At 56.2% G+C, this 17,022-nt stretch overlaps 1 protein-coding gene across 8 annotated transcripts in view; it reads right to left on the reverse strand.

Annotated features, from left to right (window-relative positions):
* Nucleotides 1-16,484, reverse strand: part of PDE4DIP (phosphodiesterase 4D interacting protein) — a 33,519-nt gene extending 17,035 nt beyond the window's left edge. For 4 of the 8 annotated variants that reach the window (XM_065072220.1, XM_065072219.1, XM_065072218.1 and 1 more), the window contains exons 1-8: nucleotides 7,012-8,433; nucleotides 3,671-3,790; nucleotides 2,287-2,406; nucleotides 1,938-2,030; nucleotides 1,609-1,824; nucleotides 921-1,079; nucleotides 437-550; nucleotides 71-208 (exon numbers count right to left, since the gene is read on the reverse strand). In XM_065072220.1, the coding sequence (XP_064928292.1) occupies nucleotides 71-208; nucleotides 437-550; nucleotides 921-1,079; nucleotides 1,609-1,824; nucleotides 1,938-2,030; nucleotides 2,287-2,406; nucleotides 3,671-3,790; nucleotides 7,012-8,160 (2,109 nt within the window). In that variant the 5' untranslated portion in view covers nucleotides 8,161-8,433. Of the gene's footprint in view, nucleotides 1-70; nucleotides 209-436; nucleotides 551-920; nucleotides 1,080-1,608; nucleotides 1,825-1,937; nucleotides 2,031-2,286; nucleotides 2,407-3,670; nucleotides 3,791-7,011; nucleotides 8,434-8,456; nucleotides 8,778-9,376; nucleotides 9,492-9,761; nucleotides 9,917-9,989; nucleotides 10,114-10,868; nucleotides 10,946-11,402; nucleotides 11,754-11,946; nucleotides 12,138-16,150 lie in introns of those variants that run through there. The other 4 variants (XM_065072223.1, XM_065072222.1, XM_065072224.1 and 1 more) reach the window with 4 other exon arrangements.
* Nucleotides 16,485-17,022: the final 538 nt, after the last annotated feature.

Below are 17,022 nucleotides of genomic sequence, written 5' to 3' on the forward strand. Positions count from 1 at the left end.
GCATTCACAGGGAGGTTTGTCTAGCACCACAGTCAGGCTGGACTATGCATGCCCAGGTACAAGCACTCACATGAATGGTGGCCTCGTTGCTGGACAGGACGTTGCGCAGTCTCTCCAGGTCACTTCCATGCTCTCTCAATGAGAGATGGAGCTGTTGCAGCTCTTGTTCCTTCTTCTCCAGGGCACAAAACTTCTCATCCACTGCTCGCTAGGGTTAGAGAGGGTGATCGCTCAGAATGGGGTAGTAAGGCTCTGCAGCCCACCACTCGCTGTGTGAGGCACCTGAGCTCTCCCTTTCAGAGGACTCCTCTGGAAGGCTGAGCCATGAAGAGCATGTAGAAGACACGGTCACTCCCAGGGCCACACTGATGATGGTAGCCCAAAGGCCAAGCCTCAGGGAAAACTGAGACATCACCAACAGGCTGTGCTCGCTCACCTCCAGAGCAGCATCCCTGTCACTGATTCGTTGCTGCAGTTTCTCCAACATGACATTGATGGCCGCAGGGCTCTTGTCCAAGCTTTGCTGGCATTGCAGAAGCTCCCTCGATTCCTAGAGGTCACACACATATGCCCCTAGTACAACTGTCATCCCAGAAACCCCCCCTAGAAAGAGCACAGGAGAATGAGGGCTAACTACCCCCACCCTATACTTGCTCTTACCCCCACATTAAAGGGCAATAGAGTCCCAGCACCTGAGGCTGGTTGAGCAGCACCTGCCAGGGCTCACCAGGCATTGCTGAGGGCTGAGGTACTTTGAGTATTCTGAGGTATTCTTTCTCATCTTGGGAGCCCAGAAGCATCTCTTCCCTTGTTTGAAGGGCAAGCATGAATTCTACAGACTGACTTTCGCAACACCAGACACCAAAGGAGGAGCAGTGGTCCTGGCTAGTTATGCTCACTTGAATCTTTCCGCATCTCACCTGCAGAAGCTGTTCCTTGCGAGCCAGATTCTGACTCAAACGCTGAACTCTCTGCTCCTGGGCCTGCAGCTCCCGACATTTCTCCCACTCCGCAGCCTGGAGCTGCTGAGCCTTGTCCTGCAGCTCTGCCTGCAGCTGCTGTACCACAGCACGCAGCTCCTGTGAGGAAAAAGCACATACCTTGGCAGTCAGTCCTCAACAGACCTATAAACAGCAGGCCAACCTGAAGAAGCCAAGAGCAACAAGGGCTGTGGGAACAGCCAAAAATGCTCTGCAATATTACAGCTTTCGCATCTCAAAACACACATTCACAGTGACAAAGTTTGAATTTATTTCATTTCCCAGGGCATCCATCCCTCTAAAGCCCTTGCTCTGGCCACAGGTAGAGCTTTACAGTGAATTACAGCCAACGTGTGCAGGAGTGGGCATTAACTTAGTAACCCCACAAAAAGAGACAGGACATTTGCACCAGCCAAAAACATACAAATGATAACATACCCACTATCAAGTGTCTTTGCTGATTCTAAATCTTCAGATAAGAAGCTAAGGAGGCTGTAGAATTCTCCCTGTGACATGTGTTAGCCAAGTGTACCCAGACTGGTGTAGGCAGAAATGATGAAAGAGAGCAGAGTACTGACTACATTGGTCATGCAAACCCAGAGACTTCCAGGCTAAGTGTTTGCCATACCTGGTTGTGTTTCCAGGTTGCCTCTTTCTGCTGCTCTTCCTCACGCACCATGGTCTCTAAGAGCTGGGTTGTTCTCCTGGCTTCAGCCACCTGATGCTCTTTCTGGCGCTGAGCCCTTTTCAGCTTCCGCACCTCCAGTTTGGTGCAGAAAAGTGCGTTCTGAAGATCCAGCAGTGACATTTGCTGCTCCTGGGATGAGAGTGGGCTCTCTGACATCTAACAAGAGTGAGAAGCAGAGAAATTCAAAGATTCATGTCATGAGAGGGATTTAAAAATCAGGATCCCTGCAAAATGAAACCCAATGTATTTGAGGCTTTCCAGGGACATACCTGCAGCTGTCCCAGGTGGCTCCTGTGTAACATGTCCTGCAGCTTGGCAATTGTCTCATTCTGCCCTTCGATGATATGGTACAGCTCTTCTGTCTACAAGTCAAAGGACACCAAGCCCAGTCACTGGCAAACCAAGCACAAACCTGCCCATCCCAAGCCTCCAGCCTGGATTATGACACATGTCAGCATCACACAAAAGTAAGAGCTTCACAAGAAATAATTTAATAAGATGCAGGATGGCTAGCAATGGCTAAAGTATTCCTTTTCATGCTTTCTTCAGTCACCATCTACAGGGCTCGCACACTTTCCTCTTTTGGTGAACACTACCCTGTCCACCCAAAACTATTACCTTACACTCTTTGCTCTTCAGGGCGTCGTTCAGACTCTGGATTGTACTATCTTGCCTCTGCAATTTTTCTTGACCAGATTTTAATTCAAAATTCAATTCATTCAGCTTTTCCTGTAACAACTGAAGACAGAAATATGTTGGTTTTTTAATCCTGCCTAATGCTTTATATAAACACCCTCAGGATTCCTTCCACTCCTTACTCAAGTCCATACAGCCCAGGTGTTTACCACATCAAGATAAACGTGCCTCCCTCTAGAGTCTATAAATGCTGTTTGAGCTGGGTGGAGACTGGTGAGTAAACATAAAACCTTCAGTCCCATCACAGGACTGTTTCAGTGCTGCTGGTCTCTGCAGTGCAGCCCCCATATGCAGGGCAGAGGTTCCAGACTCTGATTCACGTATCATATGCCTCCCACACATTCCAGGAGAGCCTTGCTCAGACTGCCCAGCAGCCTTCCCAGTTCTTATCATTTGTTTCTGTTCCCTTAAGAAGAAAGGGACTGCTTCAGCCCAAAAACCTACCAAGAGATCTGAAAAAAGAAATCAACATGGAGAAGCTACACATTCTAAAAACTGTCCCCTCTGCTTCTGAGGTCCTCCAGAGCATTGCAGCTTCCAGCCCCTTCTCTCACTATCTCCTTTTGACCACCCAGACACTCTCGCAGCAACCGCCAGTCTGGGTAATTCTACGTTTTATCAGATTAGTGGCTTATTTAGCCTCAAGCTCTGGCTTCACCACAAAAGAGTCTACCTAATGCCAGCATGTCAACAGCACAGCTGCAAAGCAAAGGGTTTACAACCTGAGGAATTTTTGCCCAAGACTTTTTTGCCCTTAAGAGGACTATTTAAACACTTCCAGCTGCATTTACTGGGCCTTGGGCCTTTTTATTTCCCTGTCAAACTTTGTGGCCCAGGCAGCTACAACAGCTTACAGCTGTCCCCAGATTTAAACAAAGATGCCATCCCAATGTTTTTTTCCTATTTAATCCCCTTGTTTTCCCAGTGTGTATAATCTACCTTAGAGTTCAAGACCATAACTAAGAACATCATGTGTTAAATTTGATCTGCCTCAAGACAACTCAGCTGCATGTTTCTTTCCTATGAAAGCCTTTAAATCAAACTGAAAACAGGACCCCTCTTCGCTGAGCTCCCTTACTGTTTGCAAAAAAGAAGGCAGCTGTCTCAAAAGGCAGGTACTCTTCTCTCCTGCACCAGGTTCAGCCATGCAAATCCAAAAGACAACAGCCCTGAGAATCATGTCAGCTACACACCCTTGCTGGAACAGAGGTGCAGACACCTGCCTCTGGCAGGGCTTGGAGGCACCCTCTGATTCTAACTCCATCAGACTTGCTAGGCACTGAATTTGTTGTTCATGAAGAAATACCTTGTTGTCAGCTTCAAACTGCTGGATTTTGCCCTGCAGCTCTGCAGCATACAGATCGGACGTGTGCTCCCCTGCTGCAGGGCCACCTGGAGCTGGTTGCTGATGTTCATCCTGCAAATTCTGAAAAGAAAAAAAAGGACATAAATGGCTCAAGTCTTGCACTGGCTTTTTCTATTCAGCTGTCAGCCCTCAGAGACCTTCCAGCATGGGCTTAAACATGCCCCACTGAGCTTCTCTGTCTTAATCAAGCCCACAACCTTCAGCCCTTCCCACCAGCTACCCCCCTGCCATGACCTAGCAGTCACCCCCCACTCTGAACCCCTCCACTTGTGATTCCCTGGGCTTTCCTTCACAGCTCCCCACACTCCAGTGCCCACACCGTGTGTGATTCCCTGCAGCTCCTCCACAAGCCATAGCAAATTCAGTGCTGAGATTTTTTTTAATGACACATACTCATTTATTGAGGATGCAACCAGCCTACTTTCTGATGTGCTGCCTGCCAGACCCTGCTGGCTGAGCACACACTAATCCCTTGTCATCCCTTCTTGCTCTTGTGCTATCTCCTGCCTCGCGAGTTAACTCCTGAGAGCACCATTCAAGCCACCCACCCACCCCAGCCCTCACAGGACTCGTTATTCCTGAACATCATCAGCAGTACGAGATCGATTGTACCAATGTCTGCCTTCAGTGAGAGCCCTGGCAAGTGCAGGGCGGCAGGGCAGAGGCTGCGAGAACATCCCAGAGCTTTTCAGAGCATGCACAGGGCACCAGCTCCAAGCAGCACCATGCACGGAGAACAACAGCCGACTGATTAGCCCTGTCAGACCGAATCCTCACCCTCCGCAGCCACAGAAATGCTGTTTCTGAGAAAGACACACAGGGAAGCTCCCCCAGGCCTCTTGCATATAGCAGCTTCCCTAAAAAAGCTTCCCTTTAGCCTGATGTTTTGTTAGGATTTTAGTGAAAAATTAAACAGTCACAGCAAGTAATTCCAAATTCGCCCAGCCAGAAGGCTTTGTATCAGACAGGGAGAGCTGCTGGAATATGTCACACAGCAGCTATTTTGAAATAAGGCTGGTGAAAGAAAATAGAGAGAGGAAAAAAAAAAAAATGAAAACATACCTTTCCTCACAATTTGCACATTTTAAAGAAAAATAAGCAGAAAGCCTGCTAAAAGCAGAGAGGGGAAAAGGCAGAGCCAGCTCCAGAGTCCAAAGTCCCCAAGCCCAGGCTGCCTCCCTCATGCTTCACTGCAGCCATGTCAGGAGCACAGCTCCCTGGCGGTTTCTACTACATCAGCGTTCTGCCGACAACCACTCCTCGGCGCAGCCCCAGCAATGTCAGCACACGCTAACCTAGACAGAACACTTCTTTAAAAAAAATAGTAACAATCACAGCATTATCTAAGCACGCCAAGCTCACATCTGCCCAGAACAGGGGGGTAAAAGCCCGACTGCCAGTCGGGCAGCACTTCTCTTGCTGCCAGCGCGGCACCGCAGGCAGCTGCAGGTCTGACAAAGGCTGGGTTTGGTGGCACTTTCCTGGGGCTGTGGTGATGAAGGGGAAGAATAGTTGGTTCAAGAGAACACCCAAGAAGACAGCGCCTACAAGATCACATGCCCTGACAGCAGATCTCTCAGTCATTGTAAATTACAGCAGTAAATTTAAAGGACTGCAGTTTTCCAAAAGCAATCGGGGAACTGTGATCCTATATATCCCTTTTATTCTACCAGTAAGGCGTTTATGCACATGAATCTGCAGACAGCAGTACCTCACTTCTAGAAAGAGTGTTGCTCGTAAAAAGAGAAAAATAACGTATACAATAATCATTTACTTTACCACCTGCACCCAACTACTCATTTTTGCTGTTAAAGCCACCCAAAGGATTAAACGCTTTCCCCCTTCTGCCAGACCCTGCACCAGAGACCACAAGTGCTGCTGCCACAGCCAAGAAACAAGCAGAAAAATAAATCCTGCAGGATGAATTTCTGGCAGGGACAGTCAGATGGCAGAGGCTGAGGATGAAGAAACTCCTCTAAAGCAGCTCCAAGAGGAGGATGGCAACATGTGACACAAAGCCAAGCCGTAAACGTGCCACGTTGATTGTGCCACATTCTGTTAAGAGAAAGCCTATTTTTAGGCCATAAATATATCCCTAGCAGTGAAAATTAGTAGCAAGCAGCACAGGCTACAGGAGCAGCAACGCCCTGCTTCACATCTCCAGCTGCTGGCTGCCAGTGCAAAGCCTTTGTGTGCCAGTTAAAAATCAGTTTTTTCCACAGCCCTCCCTAGCATCAGCTCCTGAGCAGGCTTTTAGGGGTAAAACACACAGCTTCGGGAAACACCCGAGCAGATGGACAGTAAGCAGAGTTGGCTAAATGGGAAGGGCAATTCGGCACAGCCATAGTTGCTATAGGAATAAACAAGCATTTTTTCTAATCCCCCGGGCTACCGAGAGCATTAGACAGCACTGAGGCTGCTAATGGGAATGCAATTAGGCTGACATGGATATTGCTGAATTGAAGCTGACTGAAGCCATCTATTCATCAAGGAAAGCAGTAAAGGAGTTACAAGTTCAGCTTTTTGACTGCATACTAATGAAGATTTCATTAAAGCCAGCAAAACAGAGGCAACTGGGAGGTACCCAAGGACTACCATCAAGGTAGAGAGCAGCATCATACAGTCCCGTGAAAGCAGGAGCTTTCATCGCCTCTCAGCAACACCTGCCATTAATTGATGAATCTTTTCAAAGGATCAGAAAATAAATCAATTATCTACAATACCAACCCTAAAGTCACCCGCTGGCACAAAGCCACCTGCAAGGAAAACACCTTTTCTTCAGGGCACATGCCACATATACCTGGGCAGATCTGCAGGTTGAGCAGGTTGGAGGCCTGATCTGCAGAAGCCAGGTGTCCCAATTACTCAGGTACAAAGAAAACACATTTACTGGAAAACACATGCCCAGAAGCTTAAAAACATTCCCTTTGGTTGTGAGTAAAAGTCAAACTGACTTGTAAAAGATAAAGCTGAAGTGACAGTGGTGTTTTCTCAGCAGAAAAATGACAAAGCACGCAAAGAGCTTACACCCATCTCGCAGGCTGCACTGATGGGCAGAGCTGCGGGAGGGGCGTGAGGTTCATTTCCCAGAACACAAGGAGGAAACAGAGGACAGAATGACAGAGGTAGCACACCTAAAAAGGATCGAGCTGCCTATTCTTAGCCCCGGGTTCAGTGACACGTGGCTATCTGTATTATCTCAGCAGAGAAGAATCCCTAGTGTGCCCAGCGTCAGGCTGCCAGGATGCTGCTCAATCGAACAGCGGCACAATGACCTCTACCTGTACCCGCAGCGGCATATAATCCTCACAGAGGTCATCCCACAGCTCCTGCAGTTCAGAAATCTCCAAGGAAAGACCCAGAGGAGCTCTGGAAAAGGATTTTCTGTCTGTGTTCAGGAAGGCAGAGCCAGCACATGCTATGCCAGCAGAAGCGTTGCCATCTGCCAAGTCATGGCCAAGCTTGGGAGGGGGCAGGCTGGACTTCACCAGAATGGGCAGCTTGCTGCCACGGGGGCTCTGGAGGGGCTTGTAGTCCAGAGCCTTGATCAAGCTGAGGGCCAGCTCCAGCCTGTTCCCACTCAACGAGGAGTTGTGGGTCATGTGGTCATCTGAGAAATCATCAAGTTTTCCATTCCCTTTCACCCCCTTATCTGCATCTTCATCCTTCTGCTGTGACGAGCTCGCCTCCACAGTCGTGTCCAGGGACTCAACGGAGGAGGCTGGCGTGCCTTCCTCCATGCTCTCCCCATCCACAGGCCCTCTGGCGCTGGCAGACTCCACCACGTCACACACAGATGACTCCTCGTTGCCCATGCTGGCCGACCACCGGCTGGACAGCCCGCAGGAGATGCTTCTGGCCACCTTCCGCGGAACTTTGCAAATTGCTTCGTAGTCAGCATCGGCCACGCGCAGCGCGGCACAGCCCCGGCAGCGCCGCGGACGGTTACTTGCTCCTTCTGAAGTGTGGCAGCTGTGCAGCTCCAAGCCGTGCTCATCTTGGTCCATCCAGTATTCATACCCAGAATAAGCAAAGTCCTCCTGAAGGAGGGCAGCGTACCGTACGTCAGGCAGGTTAGAAAGGTCCACAGCCCCATCCCCAGCTCTGTCATCCGCGCCGGAGTCTTCGTTGTTCCTGCGGTACATGCTTGCGATGCAGAACTTGAGGCGGTCTTTCTCCAGCAGCAGTTTCTGCAGGCGCTCGATGGAGAGGGCTTCGATGCGCGCGATGACGGTGTCGAACCTGTAGATGCGGTCCAGCATGAAGGCACACTTGCTGCACACGAACTCGGACCTGCCGTCCCGGCACAGCTCCCTGCCCAGGACGTGGGAGAGCAGCACCTGGAGGTTCAGCTTGGCTGCCGTGTGGAAGATCCATCGCCGCTGGTTGCCGCACAGCTCCCGGGCGCAGATCCGGCACGTCTCCTTCATCCTCCCACCCAGAGCCCAAACCTGCTGCTGGCGGCCCCTGAGACCTTCCTGAGGCCCCCGCCAGTCCCTCAGCACATCTGGGGCACAGCTCCCTCAGGCCCTGTGCCCACCGGCACTCCTCACCCCAGCAATCCGCTCCCTTTAGGAGGGTGACACGCTGGGACTCCCGGTGCTACGGGAACATCCCACCCTACGGCATCTCCTTCACAGCCACGCCAGGGCTGCCCCCCTCTCTCTCCTCACAGCTCCCCCCACATCCCCGAGGCTGCCCCGTCTCTCCTCGCTGCCCCCCTCACCCGGGCTGCCCCTAAGCCCGGGCCGCCCCTGCGCCTCCCCCCGCCGAGGATGCTCCTGCCACGGCGGCGCCCGGCGTCTGGCTCGGATTTCAAGATGGCGGAAGGCACCAGTCCCACGCGTGCGCGGCGGCCGCCTCCCCTGCCGGGATTTGTAGTCGCCACGCCCGGAAGCCGCGCATGCGCACTGGCCGCCCTGCCCGCCCCGGGCACACGTGGGGCTGGCGCAGAGCAGAGGCAGCGACCGGAGAGGTGACAGCGGCAGTTCAGGGCCAGTGCCGTGGGCTCAGCCCTGATCCCAGTGCCCATCTGCAGTGCCGGTGTTTAGCCCAATGCCAGGTCCCAGTCCCAATGCCAGCACCTGCAGGCAGTGCTGAAGGGACATGTCCCCGCAGCACAAGGCCACCAGCACCCACACACCCGTAGCTGCACGGTGCCCTGTGTCACCCAGTGGGCACATGCTGCATTCTTCCCTCCACACCGATGGTCCATGGCTGCTGGGGACAGTGCTGTGCCACCCAGAGGTAGCACAGCCAGTGCCATGCGGCTGCCAGGAACATGATGCTCTGATCCCTTGCAGCCCCCAAATCTCACCTGGCACTGCGCCGGGCTGCCGGGGGTATTTTAAGGCCTGGGATTTAAATGGCAGACGGGCGCAGACAGCACTGATACCCACAGAACGACTGCACAGGCTGGTGACCTCTTCCCAGATACAGCACACCCGGACTTCGTGCCCCCTCGGCCCCCCTAGCATGGCAGCACAGCTGTGCAGACACTCGACGCTGCTGGGCTGGATGTGGCAGAGCCCTGGCCACAGCCCCAGAAGGGAACAGGGGTGACAACTGCCAGCTGAGCCCTGGGGAGGTGCGGTGTGCTCCTCCCTGGGGTGCTGGGCTGGTGTCCCCCCACACTTGCCCACCCACCTGCCCCTCCATAGCTGGGGGCTCCTCCAGGCGCTGCTGTAGGTCATGCTTCTCAGCTGACAGCATCTTCACAAGCTCGTTGCTGGCAGCCAACTCGTGGGTCAGCTCTTCGATCCTGAGAGGGAGGGAAGAGCAGGGGATGCTCAGGCACTGGGATGGCACCGGAATGCCACTGGGGGCAGCTAGTGGGTACGATCTCTGGGCCAAATCAGAGCAGCCTCAGGACTGTTCCTCCCTTCCAACAGCCCTGCTCTCCCCCTTGGGATGACCCCCCCAACCCACCAGATGCCCACAGCCCCCTGGCCCTGCATAGCACCATCTACTTGGTAGTCCCAAAGAGCCAGCACCAGGCACAGGCTGGTAGCATAGAGGGGATGGCACCCACCTCTGGGCCATAGCACTGCAGTTGTCATTGCTCCTGTCCTCCTCCTTCATCCTTGCAGCTTCCTTCAGCTTCCCTGTCAGCTCCTGGCACCGCTCTGCCTCGGCTCTGGCCAGCGCCGTGGCCTGCTCGGCCTCGCTCCGTGCCAGCCTGGCCTCCTGCGTGGCAGTGGGGTGAGTCCCCAGGCACAAGGCCCTGGATCCCCCTGACCCCCACTGCTCCCGGGCTCACCTCCTGCAGGAGCTGGATTTTGTTCTCCAGGAGCTCATAGACATGCTCTGACTCCCGCTGCCGCTCCTCATACTGCTGCCGGAGCGCTGCCTGGCTGCGGGTCGTCTGGTTCTCCACGGCCACCCTGCCAGGCACAGCACGGCATGGCATGGCATGGTACAGGATATCATGGCATGGTACAGCACAGTGTGGCACAGTATGGTATGGCATGGCATCTCACATGACATGGCATGGCACTGCACCATATAGCACAGCTGTGGCATGGCGCATGACATGACAAAGCATGGCATGACACGGCATAGCACAGCATGGCATGGCTTGGCAGGGTGTAGTGTGGCAATGCATGGCACAGCATGGCCTCCCTTTGCAAAAAGCTCCCACCCCAAACCAGCAGGGCTGGGTAAGCCATGCCCCCCCGGATGCCCCCAGCCCAGATCCCCCATTCTGTGGGTATTGTTTCTACAGGACCCCCAGGCTGGGCATGCTGTCACCTCCCAGCATTGCTGCCCTGAGGACACGGCTCCGCTGGCAGCACCAAGTCACGCTCAGGCTCTGAACCACCAATGTAGTCCGGCACATTCCCAAAAGCAGGGGCTCCCCAACCACTACGCCCCTGGCCTCCTGTCCAGCAGTGCCCACTGAGGGACACCTGTGCCATGGGCATGGCACTACCCTCCCCCACAAAACAGCTGCTGCTCTTTACTTTTGGCTGTAAGAGGAGCCCCGCAGGTGCCCAGCCCCGTTGCAAACCCCTCCGCTGCTTGCTGCAGGCAGGGTGCAGGCAGACACCCTCCGTCCCCCATGCTCACACCAGCAAAGCAGACGGTGTGTGGGTGCCATGTCTGCCCCAGGGTTTGGGGCTCAGCTGATCCCACTCACCATGTGTTGTCCAGGGCTTGTTGCTTCTCCTGCAGCTCCCGCTTCAGGCTCTCCACCTCCACCTTCAGCTCAATGTTCTGCGGGGTGGAAGGCAGGTGGATAGGACACCCCCACGCTTTCATGAACTCCCCCCAGCATCGCTGCCCACGGGAATGCATCAGGGGTGTCGTGGGGGTCCACAACCCCACAGTATGGCTTCAGGTGCTCCTGGCACCGAGTGGCACAGGTGGTATTTTAGCCTGCTGGTGCTAGGACAGGGTGTACCCGCTCCATCTGTCTGCACCCAGACTGGCACTGACACTCACCCTGGCCACCCCACTGAGCTGGGAACGCCATCCCCGATTCACTCCCCACTCCAGTCAAAGGCAGCAAGAGGCAAACTCCCGGATAGTGGCTCCCCAGCCCCAGTGCTGTGCCCAGTGCGCTCCCCAGCATCCCCACCAGCTGCACCCTGCCAGTCCCATCTCCAACTGGCAAAGCAGGGGCATTGAGAAGGAAACCCCCATCAGGCACCCATCCCCTGCAGATGCTCACCCGCCGGTAGACATCATCCCGACTGTCCTCGCCCTTCTGCTGGACACGCTCCTCCAGAAAGTAGATGCGGAGCTTGAGGCTGAAATTCTCCTTCTTGAGGTCGTTGAGGTGCTGGGAGAGCGTGCGGTACCCGTTAGCCATGGCTGGTGCTCCATGGAGGGGTCATCCTGGCACCCCTCACATGGCGCCGCCGGGGACACGGCACAGGGTCCCTGCCTGCTCTCAGCTCTCGCCTCCAGCCCCGCTGTGGCCTCGTTCTTTTTTTTTTTTTCCAGCTCTCGGAGCTATTTGAGGAACGGCCGGAGCAGGGACGGCGGGGACAGGCGGGTGGTGAAACCTGAGCCCCGGCAGCCCCCGCGTGCCTCAGCCCGGAGGGCGGCGAGGGGGAGCGCAGTGCCGGGGGGGCCGAGCCCCCTCTCCCCGTCCCACCCCCACCTGCCCCGTGTCCCACTCCTGCCCTCCACACCCCACTCCAGCACGTATCCTGGAAGCACCCAGCACTGCTGGAGGGGTCCTGGGGTTTCTTAGCACCCCATGGTCTCACCTGCTCAAAGTCACGCAGGGTCTGCGTCTGGGCAAGGGGACCCATCTCCAGGTCCCGGAGGAGACACGTCTGCACCAAAGGGTCCTGCTCCGCACCAGGCTGGGGCTGAGCACCCGGGGGGCCATGGGTCCCCCCCGGCTCAGCCGGCATGGCGTCCTCGTCACCCTCACCCCACGGCTCGTCTTGGGAAGCTGGGAAGCAAGGGTGAGCAGCAGTCAGATGAGCAAAGCAGCTGCTCTGCACACCACCTACCCCAGAGATGTCACACAGGGATGCCTGGGGGCCCATCGAGCCCCTGGCCATCCCCTGGGGCAATGCACTGTGCCAGAGTGCTGAGCACCACTGCATCACCCTCTGCAGACAGGGAACTGGGGTGTGCAGAGTACAGGGCCTCTCAGGGTGTTTTACCCTCCATGCAGCTGGCTCTGGGGAGCACGGCTGGCAAGTCACCGCTGCAGGGGTCCCTGCAGAGAGGAGCACATGCCTGTGTCACGCATGGTTATCAGGGGCCAGCCCTCAGGGCCCCCCACGCACCCATGTGCCAGAGGGGCCAGGGAGGGCAATGGAGGATTTTACCAAAGCCTCTGCACCACGGCTGCAGGGGGGTCACAAGCAGCTGGCACTACACTGAAGGGAAGTGGCAGAGTGAGCTCCCAGTATCAAATGGTCACACAATATCCTGCCTGGAGTCCAGGGTACACTCCAGACAAGGAAAACCCCTGGGAAACTGTGGGGGTGCGTGGAAGGGTGGGTGCACCCCATCCATGCAATGCACAGGGGCACACAGCTCCCCGTGCACACGTGGGGGTGCATGTGTGTGTTCCCACAGCCAGGAGGCATCTGCTTAAGTGCAAAGACAGGAGGCCCTGGGGGCCATGCAGATGGCAGTTCCCCCTTAGGAGCACTTTAGCCCCATTAGCAGTGCTGGCAGGGCCACCTGAGTCCCCAGAACAGCCCCCCACAGCCCCCAGGAGGGGGTCCGGGTTCCAGCAGTGAGCAGGGGCTGCCTAAGGCAGGGCTGGCCCCAGCTGCTCTCCAAGTGGCCCCGTGCCTCCCTGCTATATCACAGCTCATAAGCTTCCCAACGCAGCTGCAATCAGTTTTATTTTCAGCAGAGAAGTGTGAGTCATTTCATTATTTAAAAGAGGAAAAAACAACCCACAAATAAATTTTAAAAAAAATAAAACAAAACAATCACACCCCCCCCCCCTTTTTTTTTTTAAAAAAAAAAAGCAGAATATTTATTTTCTAATCCCTACATCACAGCTTTTTGGTGGGGTTCCACAAGCAGGGCAATGGGCACACACCTGCAGTGCCATGATGGGTACAGTGCATGATGCTGAGCCCCAGTGGCTGTGCAGGGCCAGCTGGTCCCTGCAGCTCAGGCCATGGTGGGGGCCCTGGGGCTGGGCACACCACACTGGCACCTCACAGGCAAGGGACAGAGCACTGCCAGCCTGGGGGGGAGCAGGTGGACACAGCTACAGGGTGTCAGAGCCCCTGCGCCAGCAGCCTGCCACAAAGGGAAATTGAGGCATGATGGCTTTAAACACACCAGCATTGGCCCAGCATGGCCCTGTGCCTGGCATCATAACCAGTGTGATACCCAGAGGCACAGTGCCCAGGAGAACAGTACATGGAGGCACAGCATCCAGAGGTGCAGTACCCAGAGACATGACATCCACAGAAGCACAACACCCCAAAGTACAATAACCAAAGGCATGACACTCAAGGAGACCCACTACCCAAGGGCGCAATATGCAAAGAGGCATGATCTCTGGAGGCACAACGCTCAGGAGGCACAGCGCCCAGGAAGCACAGTACCTAGAGGTGCAATATCCAGAGGAAAAACATCCAAGGAGACAATACACAGATTCAAGATGCACAAGGATGCACAATACTCAAGGAATCACAGTACCCAGAGGCACGATATTCCAAAGCACAATATCCCAGGATACAAAATACTCAGAGAAGCACAATAGCCAGTGACATGACATCTAAGGAGGCATGACACCCAGATGCATAAAACCTGGAGACACAGTACCCAAGGAGGCACAACAACCAGATGTCTGATACCCAAAAAGGTGCGATACCCAGAGGCGCAATACCCATGAAGACATGATTCGACACTCAGGCACACAACACCTGAGGGGGTGCAATATGGAAAAAGGCACAACACCCAAGGAGAGGCAACTCCTGGAGGAGGGATACCCAGACAGGAGGGTGACCAACCCGTGCAGCTCCAGTGCCATTGGGCGCTCCTCAGGGCCACCCCAAGGCAGGGCCAGCCCAGCGTTGTGGCTGGCCATGGGCTCTGGGATGATCAAGCAGAGCACCCACTTTCCTGCAGCCCAGCTGCTTGGCCAACACCCCCCAACACCAGGACTGGGAGCCCTCTGCTGAGCCATGGGGACACTGGGCTGACAGGAGCCCCAGACTCTGCCATGGCCATGACCAGCTGGGGCTGGATGGGGGCTCCCCCCTCTTCCCCATCCATGTGTTCAACACTGGGAATTTGTTTGCTGCGAAGGGGAGGCCATCACGGTGCTGCAGGAGGACAAGAGCCCTTTCATGCTGGCCGTACCACCCCAGTGCACAAAGCAGAGCCTTCGGCACAGTGCAGAACTGGAGCAGGGATATAGCCCCAGGGCCCCTCAGCCACCAGGCAGCACTTCCCACCCCATGTGGCTTTGAGCCCTGGCACAAGGGCTGCCACATGGCCCTGACTCAGAGCACCCACTGACTCACAGCATCTCCACAGCATTACACCAGGGCCACCAGGGATGATGCTTGCTGGCACCGGCACTTTGGGTGCTGCCAGGGCAAGGAGAGAGCACAGGGGTGGCTGCCACAGCCACGGCACATGGACTGCATAAGGGTGATCACTGCCCCACAGGAGAGCATCCCCAAACCGCCTGGCACCGCTCAGCACACCGAGCTGACAACTCACCTCCTCCTGCTGCTGGATCACCTCCCAGACGGACAGAGGGACATACAGAGGGATGGATGGCAGCCCCCAGCCCTGTGCCACTCACAGCCAGCCCACAGCCACTCTGGGTGACAGCGACTGTCTCTGGGCTGGCAGAAGGGCCATGGCAGAGGCTGGGCAAGGCCAGGGTGAGCACAGCAGCTCAGGCCTGGGATGCCGAGTGTGGCACAACCTGACTCCCCACTGACTAATCGGCACAAATGTTTCAGCAGGGGCCGAGTGCCACCACGGGGAGGTGGAGTGGAGGTCAGCCGGCAATGACTGTCGTGGCCACCTGTGTGCCTGGGTGTGTACACGGCACACGGCATGGCCACCCACCAACCACCCACGAACACAGCACAGCAACAAGGTCTCCATTGAGTGCAGCTGGACGGGGGGAGCTGGGGGCCAGCATTAACCACACTCCTGGCAAAAGACAGCTCCCGACACTGCACTGCAGTCGTGGCAGCCAGCACAGCTCTTGGGACAAACGGTTTGGCCAGTGGCTCAGGCTGGAACTGGTGATGAGCAAAACCAGGGGAAGAGCAGGGAGGATGAATACAGGGCTGGGGAGATGAAGCAAGCCAAGCTCCCCATGCTGGCACCTCAAACCACAGCCCTTTCCCCAGAGGCAACCTTGGCCCAGCACCTCCCAGCAAACCCCACATGCCAGGAGCCACAAGCAGACCCCAGTGCTGGTGCTTGTGCCAGCCCAGCCCCGCAGGACCTACACCCCCTACCGCCTCGCTTGGCACAGCAGATGCTGCCCTGGCACTCCCGAGTCCTCACGGCACAGGGCAGCAAACACCTATGCTGGACAAGGGGCCCCTGTTTCCTTCCCACACACCGGCAGCTCCCCCAAACCCCTTCCCTAGATCCTGGGCTTGCTCCACGCAGGGCCCAGTGAGCCACAGCCTGGAAGTGGGGTGTCTCACAACCCCGCTGGCAGCACCAGCCCGAGGCAGGGGACACCGACGGCCCAAGGGGGATGGGGTTTGGGACAGGTACTGTCCGGCCCCACGCAGCCCCCAGAGGGCACATCCGCATCCCGGCCGCATCCCCGCCACACCGATGCCGGTTCGTACCCGGGCCTCGAACTGCTGCGGCATCACCAGAGCCCAGCGTGGGCACCCGCAGCCCCCACGCGTGCCCGGGGCACATGGACATCCCGACCCGCATCACCCACGGACACACGCACCCGCGGATGACACACGCACGCACGGACACGCACCTCACCTTCGCCGCGGGGCTCGCATCCTGCCCCGCCGGACACCGCCGCACCGCGCCGGGCAGCACCGCGTCGGGCAACGGCGGCACCGGGTGGCACCGGGCCGGGCACCGGCGGGTCTCCGCAGGCGCTGCCGGGCCGCCCCAGCGTGCGCCGGGGAGGCGGCTCTGCGGCACCGGTCGGCTCCGCCCGCCGCTGCATCCCCGCCTCCTCCTCCTCCTTCTCCTCCTCCCTGTCTCCATCCCCTATCCGTCCCTGCCGCACTCCATCCTTCCACCCTTCCTCCCTCTGACCCTGCATTCTTCCTTCTCCGTTCCCTTCCTTCATCCTTTTTCCTATCCCTCCCTCCAGCCCCTCTCGCTCCCTCTCTTAATCCCCCTCTTCATCTCCTCAGCCCCCCCACCTAGCGGACAGTCTGCCCCGGATGACACAGTCACCCCCTGCTCAAACCTTCCATTCCTGCCAGCCCATCTGAGATGAGCCCAAATTCTTCCCCACTCTTCAGTCTTCCAGAAACAAGCCCTGGTTCTTCTCTCAGTCCTCCCCCCACTTTCACAGTCACCCCAAAAGGCCCCAAATTAGCCAAGATCCCACATGGCACCCCCAACCATCCATCCTAACACCTCAGTTATCCCCAGTTCTCCTTGTTGTCCCCTACCACTCTAGTCTTCCTTAGAAGCTTCCAACCCAACTGGACATGCCCAATCTTCCTTGTCAGCCCCATGATCACGCGAGTACCCAGCCAGCCACACAACACCCTCACTTTTTCTCTAATCTTCCATGATTCCCAGTCCTCCATTGGGACACCACCATCACTCTCAATACTCCTTGACCTCACCATCACCCCAACTCTCTCTGAACACCCACCATCCAAACCTAA

This window comes from Columba livia, chromosome 8 (assembly GCF_036013475.1).
Source record: "Columba livia isolate bColLiv1 breed racing homer chromosome 8, bColLiv1.pat.W.v2, whole genome shotgun sequence".
NCBI lineage: Eukaryota > Metazoa > Chordata > Aves > Columbiformes > Columbidae > Columba > Columba livia.